We start from the raw sequence: 15,120 nt of genomic DNA, 5'->3' as shown, positions 1-15,120 counted from the left end.
CCAGAAATCAAATCTATGACAGGACCCCAAACATTAGAGTGAATTAAATCAAATTGGAGAAATACTCCTTTTATTACTAATAGGATAAGATGCACGATGGTGTTTTGACAATTGACAAATATCAAAATTAAAAGGCTCAACAAACTCCTTGGTAGTGCCGTCAAAATGGGTTGAAACCCGTGAGCCAACCTGGCTCACCACGAGTTTGAGCCGAGTTGGGTTGAAAAAAATGCAAAATTTTTTATGCGAGCCAATTTTGACCCGGCTCACTAAGAACTCGGCTCACACGGGTTGAACCCGTGGTGGGTCGGGTTGGCTCACCAACCCACCTATTTTTTTAATTAAATTAAATTAATTAAATTAATTATTCAAATCCTATTTTTTTATTGAAATCAAATTAATTAAATTAATTATTCAAAATGCACAACCTTTACTTAGCAATAGAGCATTTCACGTTGTAGTCTTTCCAAAAGTTCCCCTTCGCAAATAAAACCCTAAGATTATAGATTGGATAATATTATAGATGGAGATAAAGAAGAAGATGTTTCAAGAGAGCATAATACTGTGGATTTATCCATTCAGGACTCCAATTTAATAGATGGATAATATTATAGATTGGATAATTCGGGAATATATCATTTGTTTTATCTTGTTTTTAGACCTATCTACAAGCATGACAATTTTATCTTGTGCTATATATTTTTGTTAACGTCTATATGTAGTTTCTTGTATGTCTCACTAAATTAAATTGGCAAAATTTTACGCTTGATAGCTTAGAATATATATAACAATATATTTCTTTTGTTTCATTTTCTTTAATATCAATTGGTTCAATTATTATTGTTTCAATTTGATCGATCAAAGTAACATGTTATAAGAATTTGAGAAGAAAAAGGTGAAAAAAAAGTTAATTAAGTGAGCCAATGAGCTAACCTGTTTAACCCACCAACCCGTGGTGGGTCAGGTCGGGTTCGAACTTTTTTGGCTTGCTAATAAATGAGCCGGGTTGGGTTGACTTACTAAGTGGTCAACCCGTGGTGGGCCGGGTTACTCGTTTTGACAGCTCTACTCCTTGGTAAACAAATGGGGAAACAAGGACTTGATAAGACTAAATGAAGGATCCCAAGCCTTTGATGATGTAAACATATTTGAGATTGTGCCCACGTCTCAGATGTAGCTTGTTGACTCATGATTTGTGTGTTACTTTGGTTATCAAACTCTAAAAACTACAACCCACTTTGCTCCTTAGTAGTTAAAATCGTCTTCTCCGTGGCAAGGTCCTGAAAAACACAATAAGTTGGAAAAAATATTATTGAACAATTTAAATCCATTGTGAGTTTTTGCACAGAGATAAGACTATTAGCTAATTGAGGAACATGTAAAACATCCTTCAATATAATAGATGAGTCCAAAAATATATTCCCAAAGCCGCATACAGGTATACCCTGAGCATTTGCAACTGTAATAAGTTGTTCTTTATTGCTTTTTCCATGAGTTGAAATACCCACTAAAAGGTGTCATATGATCAGTTGCACCCGAATCAAGGATCTAAATACCTTGAGACACATGACCAACAATATTGAGACAAATCTTACCTTTTATGGACAGAGTACATGATCCAGAGGGCTTACTCATTGATTCAACTATTGCTTCCAAGCGCTCGATTTTCTCCTTATAAGCTTTCATATCAAGATCTGGTGGTGGTGGTGGATTAGATTGGGAAGGACTAGATTGATTGGTGGCTTCCCGTTCTAAGGTAGTATGATTTACCCATCTTTGAGTAGGCCCTTTGTTGTTTCCCATGCACTCGAGAACATTCTTTCTTCCATGGAGTTTGAAGCATGTTTCCTTAGTATGTCCAGATCTTTTACAGTATGAACAATAATCCTCGTGAGTACCTCTTTCAAACGTCTTTCCCCCCAACATTTGTTCCCTTGTGGACTCCCTTTCCAATTGTCATGGTAGAGCCTGTGTTGGAGATCCCTCCATGAAGCATGACAGTTCTCCAAGTTTCTTCTCCTCTTACCATAAAAAAACTTCTGACAAGGGTAGTAATTTTTCTCTTCCAAAAATTTGAACCCGGATTGGGTCGTACTCATGATTCAGGCCTTGGAGAAATTAAAATATTTTTTCCCCTTCAATGAATTCAGCAAGAGCGACAACATATGTTTTACACATCTTTATTGTTTGGATCTGATCGAGTTCCATCCAAAGACCATTCAGGATTCCATGATATTCTGATACAGAAAGGGAGCCCTGTTTTGTATTAAATATCCTATTCTTGATGTCATAGTAAGCAGCAAGATCCTTTTTTAAAGAAAAAGTACTATGTAAATCATCCCATATTTCTTTTGCAGAAGAATGAAACATGTAATTTTTCCTTATCTCGGGAATCATGGATTGCCATATCCAAGTCATAATTAATGAATCTTTATTGTCCCGAATTGAAAAATGAGGATCGTTTGGTCTTGGTCATCCTCCATCTATGTGATCAAGTTTTGAATGATCCTTGAGAATCCTTAGAATAAATTGGCTCCATTGTAAGTAATTCTGACCATCCAACTAAGAGGTACTTCCTATATTTTGTAGGTCATTAGGTACTCCCAAAGGAATACTTTTTTCTTCAGACATCCCGTACCGAAGAAACAAAAGAGCAAAAAACTTAAAACTCAGATCTACTGAAATAAAGACCAAACGGGTCGTCACCAACCCTAAAAGCAGACTCAAGAGGCTCTGGCGACTCTTTTGTGACGGTGACAGCGAGTGGGTCACACCGAGAAAAAAGGAGCAAAACTTAAAACTCATATCTACTCAAATACAGCCAAAATGAGTCGTCACCAACCCTAGGAATAGAGTCAGGGGGCTCCAGCGACCTTGTATGTGGCGGCGATGGCGAGTGGGTCTCACCGGAGGTGGGCGCGTGGGTTACACGCACCGGCGACTATGGCGGCTCCTCTCATGAAGCGACTTCCGGTGTTGTGATCGTCGGTGTTGGGCGCACCTTTCTGCCCTATCAACGACCCCAACCGGCGACGGCGGCAGCGGCACAACGGTAGTCAGACAACGGCGGCGGTGCGACTTGTTGCAGCGGAATTGAGCCCCAAGATCAGGAGCTTTGACAACAAGTTGAAAATAAGACTTATTTTATTATTCTCAATCATAAAAAAATACATTCTCATACCCTCTATTTGTAATAATCTAGTTCTCCTAAAAAGGGAAATAGGAAAACTAGGAAAACTAGAAAAAATAAAATAAAATAAAAGATTTTGTATCTATTTCCTTGGATGATTCTAAAGATATTATCTCAAATTACAACAAATATTGTAATAAAAAATTTTAATTAAGTTTTAAATTCTATAAATTTGATATTTTTATTTAGTTTTTATTACTTTTTCTATGTAGAATTCTTTTTTTTTTCAATCAAATCTTTAGCATTTAATTTTTTTCATTTTTGGATGATATTTTTCTTATCTTATTTCGTTGCTTAATTTATTTTACTATTAAAAATATATATTTTTGTGATTGTAACATTCCAAAATATAGTGATTAACCATATTATAGTCGTCACATAGTTAATAAAATAGAACAATTATCGACTATAATATAAAATATAAATTTACAGTTATCCAAAAACAACTTTAAATTTTAACTTTAAAAACAAACTAGATACAAAACTATGTACAATTCTAATCTAAAGAAATCTAAGCTGCAACATTTCCACCATTCAGTGTTTGCTCCACAGATAACTCATCTCCCTCTGCTCACACCCACAAGATAATCATTACAAATAAAATAACATTAACAAACCACATAAAAGTACAAACAAAAGAAGAAAACTCAATTAAGACCGTTTTCAAAAAGAAGAGCCACTTGATATTTCACTACAAATACGAAGACCATCCAAAAATTTAAATCTATAAATTATTGTAATAGAAATTTATATGTTTTTCTTGAGTTAATTGTTATACAATATCAAAATCGTGATGTATCCTATAATAATTAAATACTATGAAAAATTGAGATATTGCATTAATAACCAACTAATATCATTTTATATAAACAAAATCTTTATCAAATATTTTGTTAATAAAAAGATAAGAAAATATGTGTAATTTTATATTAATTATAAAATCCTATTATAATCAAACAAGTGGACAAACATTATAAAAAAATTAAAATTAAAATAATAAATATATATACAAATTTTAAATACTCACACAAAAATTGAATGAACACTTAAACGAAAATAAAGTATTTGTTTAAATATTTTAAATTAAAAAGAATTAAGATAAATTAATACATGAAATAAAAAGAAAAAGGCCTAATAATTTCTCGAAAGCCCAGTCAAGTCAACCGTGGTAGCCACATGTCGTTGCGCAATTGGGCTATTAGAAAAGAGGTGCGAGAATAGCATTGTCCTCCCTCACGCTTATAAATAAGAGGTGGCAGATCTCGTTTCTCTTCTCTCGCTATTGCCTCCAGATCTTTTCACACACATTACAAATACCTTTCACTCTCTCTTTCTCTCTCTTCCTCACATTCTCTGGACATACAAACTCTCTCTCTCTCTCTCTTCAAATCAAAACCTATCACAACATACAAATCCCAAATCCTCTGTCTATATAGCTTCCTTTTCTCATATAAAAGAACTCTTCTTTCGAATCCTTCCCGCTCCCTCTACACCTTTTCACTCTTTTCCCTCTCGATTCGCTCCACGCGCACATCACAACCCTAATTTCTTTCTTATAGGTCTGATTTCACATGCAAATCCCCAATTTTTCTTTTTTCTCAAACTAATTTTATGACAAAAAGAGGGGTTCGTTGAATCGGGTGAAAATCTTTGATTAACTGTTTGGGCTTGTCTTAATTTCGAGATCTGGGTTCTTTGTTTTTTAGTTTTTAATCTTTAAAGGGTTTTCCTTTTCTTTTGTTAGAGTTGAAAAAGAACGTAGTGAACTTTTGTTTGGTACTGATTGGTGTTGAACGTGGTGGGTTGTTTGTGTTTTTTTTTTGGTTGCTGGCAGCTCTGCGTTTGGGTTATTAAATTAGGGTTTGATGGCTGACCAAGGATTGGAAGGGAGCCAGCCGGTGGATCTACAGAAGCATCCTTCTGGGATCGTGCCTACCCTTCAGTGAGTATCCGTTGTTTTATTTTCAACAAATTACATCGTTCTCCTTTTCGTTTGGCAATTGCAAGCTTCGGATGGCTGGATTTTAAGTTTTAATTTGTGGGTTTAGCCCCCTTTTTTTCATAATAATAAGTGACTTTTTATGTGTTTCTAGTAATAGCTATCCAGTAAGTCAACCCCTATGTCTTTGTATCTTCTTAACACTATTGTGTTGCTAGGGAATTCAGCTTGTAAATATTGTTGTAAATCCTTTTGAGTGATGATGTAACTGTAGCTGGTATTGTTGGGATCGCTTTGTGGTAAAACATGGTGCAAAGGAAATGGTGATTATACCTTTAGTTTACATTCAATTATTGATATCTAACTAGTGATGACTGTGGGAGACTTTATGGTGTCCTAATCAGGGATAGGCATATGCTTCTTGGTGGTCGGTTTCGATTTACTGACATTGCGGACAATTGTGAACATAAGAAGTCGATATGGCCACAGACAGTATAACAGATAGACCATAAACATTGACATCAAGGTTGAAATTACAGCTGTGGACTTGATAGTTATTTAAAACTCTGCTAAATGTTAAAAATACCAATAATTTTTACAATTTGCGCTATTTAATCAGTACAACGGGCAAAAAGATACAACTTTTAATTCCCAAATTTTCTACTTAAGTTCATCCTAAGCCTGGGTATTGGTAACCACCATGAAGCAACGCAAACATAGGATTGCAGGGTTTCAGTTAACACCTTGCGACAGTTTCCAAAGCATGTATTTATTCCTTATACTCGTATTGCCGAAACTTGTTTTTTATGTTGCTTGAATTATGGTGTTTATGTTAAACCATTTTAATTTGAGGTCGTGCCTAACAAGATGGCAAATCATATTGGCCACTTTCAATCTCCTATGTCCTTTTTCTGGATGGATTTCTCTGGGGACGAAAGCATGTTATTGTGCAGAGTTGATTCTTGTCTTTTTACCAACCTGTTTTTCTTGTGTAATCCCTGACCTATCTGTCATTCGCACACCAAATTTGCCACTTTTGATAATAAAATTTGCTTTTGTTTTTGTTGGAATGTATAATAATTATGCTTCTGTTCACATGGGAATGTTAGGGATTGTGCTTGAATTTACATTGTATTATTTAATAATTTTTGCTTCTGTTTACAATTTACTTTGGACTATCCAAATGATTTGTTTCTATTTATATTTGTGTACATGATAATTTTTCCTCTATTTACACGGTGTAATTTAAAAATCAAGCTGTTTGTGTTGCCAGAAATATTGTGTCCACAGTCAATTTGGACTGTAAGTTGGACCTCAAAACAATTGCACTACAAGCCCGTAACGCTGAGTACAATCCCAAGGCAAGTTTCGTTTACTTGTAGTGAGTTTCACTCACAGTTTCTCTCTGTACAGTTGTGGGTGTTTACATGTCTTTTTTTTCTGCTTTTGCATCTGAATTACAACAAAGTTTGCTGGTGGCTGTGCAGTCATGTATTATACTTTGGGAATTCTTTTGTTTTTATCTGGATCAGAGAAGTATGATTAATCTAAGATAGCTATTTTATAGTAATATCCCATGTGATATCTTCCACATGTTAGTATACTTGTGTTATTTAGAATTATTAATTAGCGGATGTACTGTATATGCTTGTTCTAGTTGGTTGGTGATTTACTCTACTGATATTTGTGATTTGTTTGCTTGCAGCGTTTTGCTGCTGTTATTATGAGGATAAGAGAGCCCAAAACAACTGCACTTATTTTTGCTTCTGGCAAGATGGTATACTTCTTTTCTCTACTGCCATGTCTGTCTACGAGATGAGAGTAGTTCATTGTGCTATATTCAGTACTGTCCTCAAGTTAGTTCAATGTTAATTCGTAGTTGTGTGGTTCTCTTGTTCCATTTTAATTGTCTGTTTATCAAATCAATGTACAAACTGGTGTTGGTTAGAAACTCGTAAAATTCAGGCTTGTCTTTTGTCTTAAGTATATCATTGAAGGTTCTAGTAATGAGGTTGTAAACACAGTTGCCACTTGTCAGAATTGCATGAATCAATTGGTTCTGTATAGCATTATGAGAGAAAAGGAGAGATGATGCATGGAGCAACCTCAATACCCAATTATTAGTTTATGCAGAATTGTAAATAATGAAGACATTCTATTTATAAACTTATTTTTACAGTTTTATTTGTTTTTTATTTCAATAATTTATCGTCAGTCTTGCAATTTACTATACATTTCAATTACAAATCAGATCGCCTTCTGGTTTGCAATTTTCTTTTCTGGATTCTGTCATTGCTCTACACTTTTATTACAAAACCAAATTAATTTGGTACCTTTCTTGTAAAGGGTTCTCTTTCTTATGGACTCTGATTTATTCTTTTATGATCATCAACTAGGTTTGTACTGGAGCTAAGAGTGAACAACAGTCTAAATTGGCGGCCAGGAAGGTATGTTATTGTTTTATGTTTTTTTTCTCTATCATTCTGTGGGTATTGATGATTTTTTTTTTCAAATTGAACCCCTAACCACTTTGTTGGTAGCTTGTTTTTGAAACTGTTCTTGTTTTGAGTAGACTGAGCTCTTAAATAGTTGAAGGAGGCTGGATGTTTTCTCTGAATGTGTTTAATATTGATCTTTTGGTTCCTCTCTTCAGTTAGAATTGCGAAGTTCATTCTGAAAAAGTTACATAATTTTGTTGTTTTCTATTTCCCTCCTTTCAGTATGCTCGAATTATCCAAAAGCTTGGTTTCCCAGCCAAATTTAAGGTATTGCTCTTGCTCTTTCTTTTAATTTTTGCTGAAATTGTTTTATCCATTGTTATTTTTTCACTTAACTATGTACAGCTTGGTTACTAGTTTATTACTTCGGTATTGTACTTTAGGATTTCAAAATTCAGAACATTGTTGGCTCTTGTGATGTCAAGTTCCCCATACGGCTGGAGGGTCTTGCGTATTCTCATGGTGCTTTCTCAAGTGTAAGTATTTTAACTTTTGGTGAAACACTTTACAGGCTTGATGCTTAGCTGTCTCTATCTAAAACAGTTTTAAGGACGTCTTTTTAAATTGTATACTTGATGTGAAAATAGCCTATGGAAAAAATGTATTTTGTTTGAAGCATTATGTTGCAAAGCTGTTTCAATGTTTTGCCTAATACTTTGGATACTTAATGCATTGTTTTGGTATGCATGATTTATTAGTTGTGGGGATTGATTTGACATGATTTGTGAGGGTTGCTTGTATTTTGTTAAGGTGATTTGTGGGGAAAGTTTTGTGAGAATGAAGAGTGAGACGAGGAGAAAGTAGTATATTTGTGGGGATTGTTTGATTAATTACTAATGTGCCCCTATATTGATTTTTTAAATAATTCTATTTATTTGACTTTTCTTTAATTTTTTATAATTATTGGAATTAATATATAATATTTAAGAAATAATTTATTTTCATTTACCCAGTTAATTTCTTTTAACCAAAAAGTTTATATTTTGAAAATTACAGCTACGGACAATTTTGATATTAAACTAAAACCAACTTGCCAATCTTCATAAATTCAATCAAATCAATCACATACCAATAAACTTTCTACTCAAATCCATTATCTTCCATTAAACCGAACCACCTCACTTTCTATTCCCTTTCTCTTAAAATCACTCCAAATCAATCATCCACAATCCACCACTCAAATCACTCCAATTAAAGGAGGGTAAGGCTTTTTGTTTTCAAAAAATTTAAATAGAGTGAAATGGTTAAACCGGAATAATATTAATATAAATCACTATGCTCGTGTGATAAAGTAACTTGAGGAAGTATAAATTGTGGAAAGGGGCATCTCCTGTTAAGTTTTGAAGTGGAGGAAACTGATGGTTATTTGCTGATACTTTGCTTGTTTGTGGTGGTAGTATGAACCAGAGCTGTTTCCAGGTCTAATCTACCGTATGAAGCAACCTAAAATAGTGTTGCTTATATTTGTCTCTGGAAAAATTGTTCTAACAGGAGCTAAGGTAATTTGTTTGCTTTACAATTTCCCATTGTAATTTCCCTCCACGCCCGCCCCCTTTTTGGTGCTGGATTTTAGCTGTTTTCATTTCCATTTTCAGGTGAGAGATGAGACGTACACTGCCTTTGAAAACATATATCCTGTACTTACTGAATTCAGGAAAAACCAACAATGGTACGAATTTGTCTTTATATATTTAATTTTTTCTATACATACAAGTGTAATTTCAACGATTTCCATAAGGGTGGCTATCTTATGTTTAGCCATCAGATTTATGAATGCGTTAGATTTAGATCTGGTAAGGTTGTACTTTTTGTGAGTAGTGATACTTGATGCATTCGTAAATGAATTGATCTTTTGCTACTTTTGAACTCCGTTTCTGGCTATAAAACTATTTGACATGGTTATGGCAGATTTGTCAAGAAAGAGCAGGAGCAGCGGGTCTTGCAGAGAAGTTCGTGGAACTGTAAATACTAAGACAAAGGAGATGATATCTAGATTGATATAAATTAAAGACAGCCGTTTGTGTTGCCTTGTATCTGTTTTTTGATTGATCTTCTTTCTTGATGTAGTAAAGTGCCAGACATTGTTCTATTGATTTAAAATTTAAAAAGATGATTTTGAGTCAGAAATTAGAAAAAAAAAATGGAGAGCAAAATGCAGTAGTAGCACATTCAGTCCTGACATTTCAATCTGTTTTGATAACTGTTTCTACTAATTATCCTTAGTGAGTACTGGACATTTTGATCAACAAATCTAATATTTTGATGATGGTACTACTTGAATTCAGTATTTTGGACATGGATTTGGTTCCATATTGTGTAGTTCTCAAGATAATAAAGTTAAACTTGTTCATTAGAAGACCAATGGCTAAAAACTATAATACAATCTTAGATTTAGTCTATGGTTATTGTAGCATATCTTGAACAGTGCATTATTCACTTCATTTGGCAATTTATATAGGTTGCATGACTAAGATAAATCCTATTAACATGTACACATCATTTCTGATATTATATATTAGTTCTGGTAACCTACTTTTGGTCTTACATGAATGCCAAAACTTTTACGTAGTTAAACAACATATATTGGATAAAAAATACTTTAACCAAATTTCTTACAATAAATCCTAAAAAGTTCAACAATAAGTTTTAGATCTCCACTAGCAAAAGGGGATTAATATAACTTAACTTAAAATTTTAATATATTTAAAAAACTAGTAATTTCTAATGCTTAAAAAAAAATACCATATTCAATATTAAAAAATTTCTTCAATTATTGAATATCTAATAACATATCTAAACAAAAGTGTAAAATCCACAATACGCACGTAAGCTATGATTCTGCTCATTATAATAGTGATACTCAATTTTCTTGTTGCTTATTAAATTAATATGCAATTTAAATGTTCTTTAAAAAATAGAAGCATGATTCTAATAGTTTAAATGAATAACTAAATGTATTAGGATAAATCCAATATTGATTATCTCATAACAGAGTAAAATTATCTAAGACGTTTTATATATCCACGACACTAGTAAAAAGAAAAATAATTAGTAACTTAATATTTTGTATTAAATGAAAGAAAAAACTTGACCATATTTTAACCAAACCACACATTTGTATTAAAGTTATCAAATCAATATTTCACCTCTTATCTAAAAAGTAAAATCATGAAATAATATTGTTTTTTCAAAAATATAATTATGAATTGAATAGTTGGATTGTGTTTTTAATTTCTTGCTTGACACTTTTCTTGCAAATATCATCTGATGATAAATGATATTTAGAATCTAATTTTATATATTAAGTAATTAGTTGATGATAATTGTATAGTCGTGTTTGATGATATGCAAAAGATTGGTTTATGTTTTTATGAGAAGAGACTCCAAAAAAGACCAAAAAACAAATTCTTGGTGATGCTAAAATAATATGCTATCAATTTTAGAAATATGGAAAGACTTTCATTTATACATGTTACTATATTATTATTAATGAATTATAGAATATTGGAATGATTTTGATTTATTTATGTTTTTCATGACACACTTGAACATTGTTTTTTAGTTGTAGTAACTGTCAAGGCAAATAATATTTGCTTAATATATACTTTAATTCAATTCTATTTTCTCTAGTCTACACTTGCTTAGTTCACTTATATGATATAAGTTTTTTGAAATATATTACATTAAAAATTAATTGTAAAATATATTTTCTAAAAATTATAAAAGTTACTCTTTGAAATTATATAGTTTTTTATTTAAAAACATTTGGTCATTACACCATCAACCGACCTTAGCTCAGTTGGTAGAGCGGAGGACTGTAGTTGTGATGAACAGATATCCTTAGGTCGCTGGTTCGAATCCGGCAGGTCGGATTTTGTTATTATTTTTATTTATATTTTATTATTAAATTTTACAGTTAAATAATTTTTTTTTTATAAATTTTAGTACAGATAAACAGTAAACTGAACTCATTAAGAACCTAATTTACCAAATCAAGCATAAAAAAAAACCACACCTCATTATTAATTTTACAATCTAGTTCAAAACATAAAGAAACTTATTATTAATTAAGATAAAAAATTAATGAAAAAATATTTTAAATTAACACAATCAAATTATTTATAGACATATAAGTTAGTCAAGTAATATATATTTTATTTTCATCCAAACAATTTTTAAAAGATAAAAGCATATGAAAATTATTTGTAACTAAATACAATAAAACTATGACTTAAATATGTTTTGTTTATTAAAAAATTTATAAATTTTACAATTAGTGTCTAATAATTAATTTTCAAATTTTTCATCCTAACTTTTTTATTATTTTTTTTATTTTTATCAGGTCTCCCCAAGATACATTATTATTAACCTGACAAGTCCATATGATACAAAACATATAAGATATTATGGTAAATAAAATTTAAGGAAAAAATATAAAATTATTTGATAAACTCTTGAAAATCTTATAATGGTAAATAAGTTATAAATAAATATATTTTTAGAAGCCAAATAAAGAAATTATAAATACTTCAACGATAAAAAAATGAAGAAAAATTATATTCGAAACTAGATTCAAAATATATAATTTTTTCAAAACTAAAAACATATTTAAATATAGAATTTTATTAAATTAAATCATAACATCATTATTTAATATAGACAATTAAAATAATACATTAAAAAACTATTGACTGATCAAAATGTGATGTATAAAGATAAATCAAACTTTAAATCATGAAAATTGATGCACTAAACAAAAACATATCAAATAAATAATTGTAATATCACTTTAATTATCCTTACAAAAAGTTATAACAAGATATTAAGAGCTCAATTAATTAATAAGATAGGTTAAAAAAACTTAAATAAATATAAATTAAATATATTTTTATCTCTCAATTATAATAAAAATATATGTTTAGTTCTTAAGTTAAATTATAATTTATGTAAAACATATTTTTCAATAAACCTGATAAACAAATAGTATAGAAAAGTTGTAAATATCTAACTCAATAAATATTTGAAGTAATGTGACTTAACAAGGTTAATTTAATTTTATTTACTTAAAGTGATTAGAATATATTTTGAAATATATTTTTTGACATAAAAATATTCATATATTAATAGTGTATGTAATCAAACATCAGTGTTTTTTATTGCGTTATAATATTTTTCATATCATATATTTACAAAATATTTAATACATTAGTTTAGGTATCATATTGTTATTTTTCGCTAATTATCATATATGTACTAAATTGTTATATTTATTGACATTCTCTTGATATTATCAGTTTTTACCACAAATCTCACAGGACAAAAAAACCCTAATTATAAATACACATAATATTGTTTCAAGAAATACACACAATTTTCTCTTACATATACACTTATATAGATTTTAAAGTTCACTTATTAACTTGAACGACAGATAATGTTTTGCAGATGAATTTTTCTCCTTTAAATAATGAGTGATGTTCAATTTTAACCATTAAAGTATCTGTTACCAATAAGGAGTATTGGTAAATCTTGAAGAAAATTGTTTTGATGATGTTGCAAGAAGTTTTAGTTGAAGAAGATATTAGAATTATTTAAAAGCAATTTGTAGAAATTAAATATAGTAGGAAATTCTTGTAAACTTTGTAAAACTTGTATTTTTAACTGTAATAATCGATTATGGAATGACAATAATCGATTATCACAAAGTCATTCAGGAATAATCGATTATCACCTCATATAATCGATTATCACATTTTTGAAAAACCTATAATGGACTTGAATAATCGATTATCACTTACAATAATCGATTATTCGTGGTAGTTGGAACTTAACATTAGATATTCAGAATAGCTAGCTATATATTGGGTTTCTGTGAAGTTCAAAAAAAAGATAGTCGTTGAACAGAAGCTCTTGCAGAATACTGTTTGTCAGAGGAAGTTCTCAGAAGCTATAGTTCAAGTTTCCTTGCTTGGTCCCGTGAACAGGAGAGGCTCGCGTTTCGTGTGTCGATAGTCGGAGCAAGCTCTCTTCGAGTTAGCAAGGTGCTTTGCCTGGTCTCGTGAATAGGAGAAGCTCGCGTTTCGTTTGTCGATAGTCGGAGCGGTTCTCTTCGAGTTGGCAGAGTGTTCTTCTTCCGGTTCGTTCGTCGAAGGAAGGTTTATTTATCTGTTTTATTCACTATTTGTTGTAATCTGTGAAACATCTTTTTAGTGGAACGGTTAATCATTTTTTATAGTGATTAACGACTGGACGTAGATTCTGTTGAATCGAACCAGTATAAAAATTACTCGTGTGATTTTCTATTCCCTATATTTTTTATCTTTTACGCATATCAACTGTTCGATAAATTTTCTGAAAGAAAATTAATTTTCTAAAAACAGACCAATTTATTTTAAAAAAGTGACCGAACACGCTTTCTGCTACTCTAAGCTTTATTCCGCTGCGTTACACTCTGTCTGGTACCAACCAACAGTGTCCAAATCACCACTAAATTTTTTCCATTTATCCAAATGTTCATGTCGGATCTCAATAAAAGCATTTAGCTTCCATCTTGGAACCTAAATAAATTTGTTTTTTCTCCACACTTTATATTATCCTTTTTATATTATCCTTACGTGATAGATTGCTCATTATTAAAATGGACTATAAAGATAGTATATAATCTCACAATTATATCACTCATGTTATCCTAAATATTTATGATAAATGAGCAACATTTTTAAATATCAACGTTTCTCCTTGGCTTAATAATATTTGTTAATAAATTCTATAAGTCTGGTTACACTTGTTATTTTATAATATAATATTGTAAAAGTTTTTTATGGTCAGTTGCGGAAGCTGCGGAAGAATTTTTCTGAGCTTGGACTGCAAGCTTCTTGCCTCCAACGTTTGCTTTGGAGATATTTTCCCTAAAGGCACGCTCTCAACGTTCATATTTTGATTCCACGTTCCTTTTATTAATAAAAAAGGTTTTCACTTATAGATATTTTAGGTCATGAGCCTAATCTATAAACTCTATAAATACTCTCGCTTACCATGAGACCCATCAAACAAGAACAAAAACTGTAAAGTTAAATGAAGGGAAAGAGATAAAAAGAAACATGCTAGGGGCATTATTAGCCACCATGCAAGCCATCGAATAGGCTTGCATGAGAATTAGCTACCGGAGAATGGATTTATTTTTTCTTCTCAATGCCAGTTTTATGAGAAACTTAATGACTTTTTTCTATGATATTTTGAAATGAAAAATATATTTAACTTGAATATATTATATAAAGATTAATTATTTTTTTGTTATATTATAATATAAAATGAATGTAGCCAAAATTTTTATATAAGAAACATCTTTTACTAATAATTTACTTAAAATACGAAAATTTTTTAAGCAAACAAAAGTTATGTTACAATAACCAAAATTACTCACTAACTAATTGTGTAAAGATATTTCGTAAAGTATTATTTATTTAATTGTAGTTTGGAGAAAGCAAAGCAAA

General features: G+C 30.9%; 1 protein-coding gene and 1 non-coding gene across 2 annotated transcripts; both read left to right on the top strand.

Annotated features, from left to right (window-relative positions):
* The first annotated feature begins 4,467 nt into the window (after positions 1-4,467).
* LOC108346239 (TATA-box-binding protein) lies at positions 4,468-9,911 on the top strand. Its single transcript, XM_052868921.1, has 10 exons — positions 4,468-4,749; positions 5,025-5,132; positions 6,403-6,490; positions 6,835-6,906; positions 7,526-7,576; positions 7,850-7,894; positions 8,011-8,103; positions 9,025-9,126; positions 9,223-9,296; positions 9,536-9,911. Coding segments are annotated over exons 2-10 (603 nt in total). The 5' UTR covers positions 4,468-4,749; positions 5,025-5,055; the 3' UTR covers positions 9,537-9,911.
* A 1,500-nt stretch (positions 9,912-11,411) lies between these two features.
* Positions 11,412-11,499, top strand: TRNAY-GUA (transfer RNA tyrosine (anticodon GUA)). The gene is given in 2 exon segments: positions 11,412-11,448; positions 11,464-11,499. It is a non-coding gene; the product is annotated as a tRNA-Tyr (tRNA).
* The last annotated feature ends 3,621 nt before the right edge of the window (positions 11,500-15,120 follow it).

The sequence above is a fragment of the Vigna angularis genome, chromosome 9, assembly GCF_016808095.1.
Source record: "Vigna angularis cultivar LongXiaoDou No.4 chromosome 9, ASM1680809v1, whole genome shotgun sequence".
NCBI classification, from domain to species: Eukaryota; Viridiplantae; Streptophyta; class Magnoliopsida; order Fabales; family Fabaceae; genus Vigna; species Vigna angularis.
The sequence above is the reverse complement of the archived record's forward strand: the minus strand, read 5'-3'. Positions and strand labels throughout refer to the sequence as shown.

Bases quoted from the DNA above. Each gene is read 5' to 3' on its own strand.
- LOC108346239 (XM_052868921.1), top strand. From the start codon at position 5,056: ATGGCTGACCAAGGATTGGAAGGGAGCCAGCCGGTGGATCTACAGAAG. The intron at 5,133-6,402 runs GTGAGTATCCGT...TTGTGTTGCCAG, and splicing joins GGGATCGTGCCTACCCTTCA to AAATATTGTGTCCACAGTCA. The intron at 7,577-7,849 runs GTATGTTATTGT...CCCTCCTTTCAG, and splicing joins CTAAATTGGCGGCCAGGAAG to TATGCTCGAATTATCCAAAA.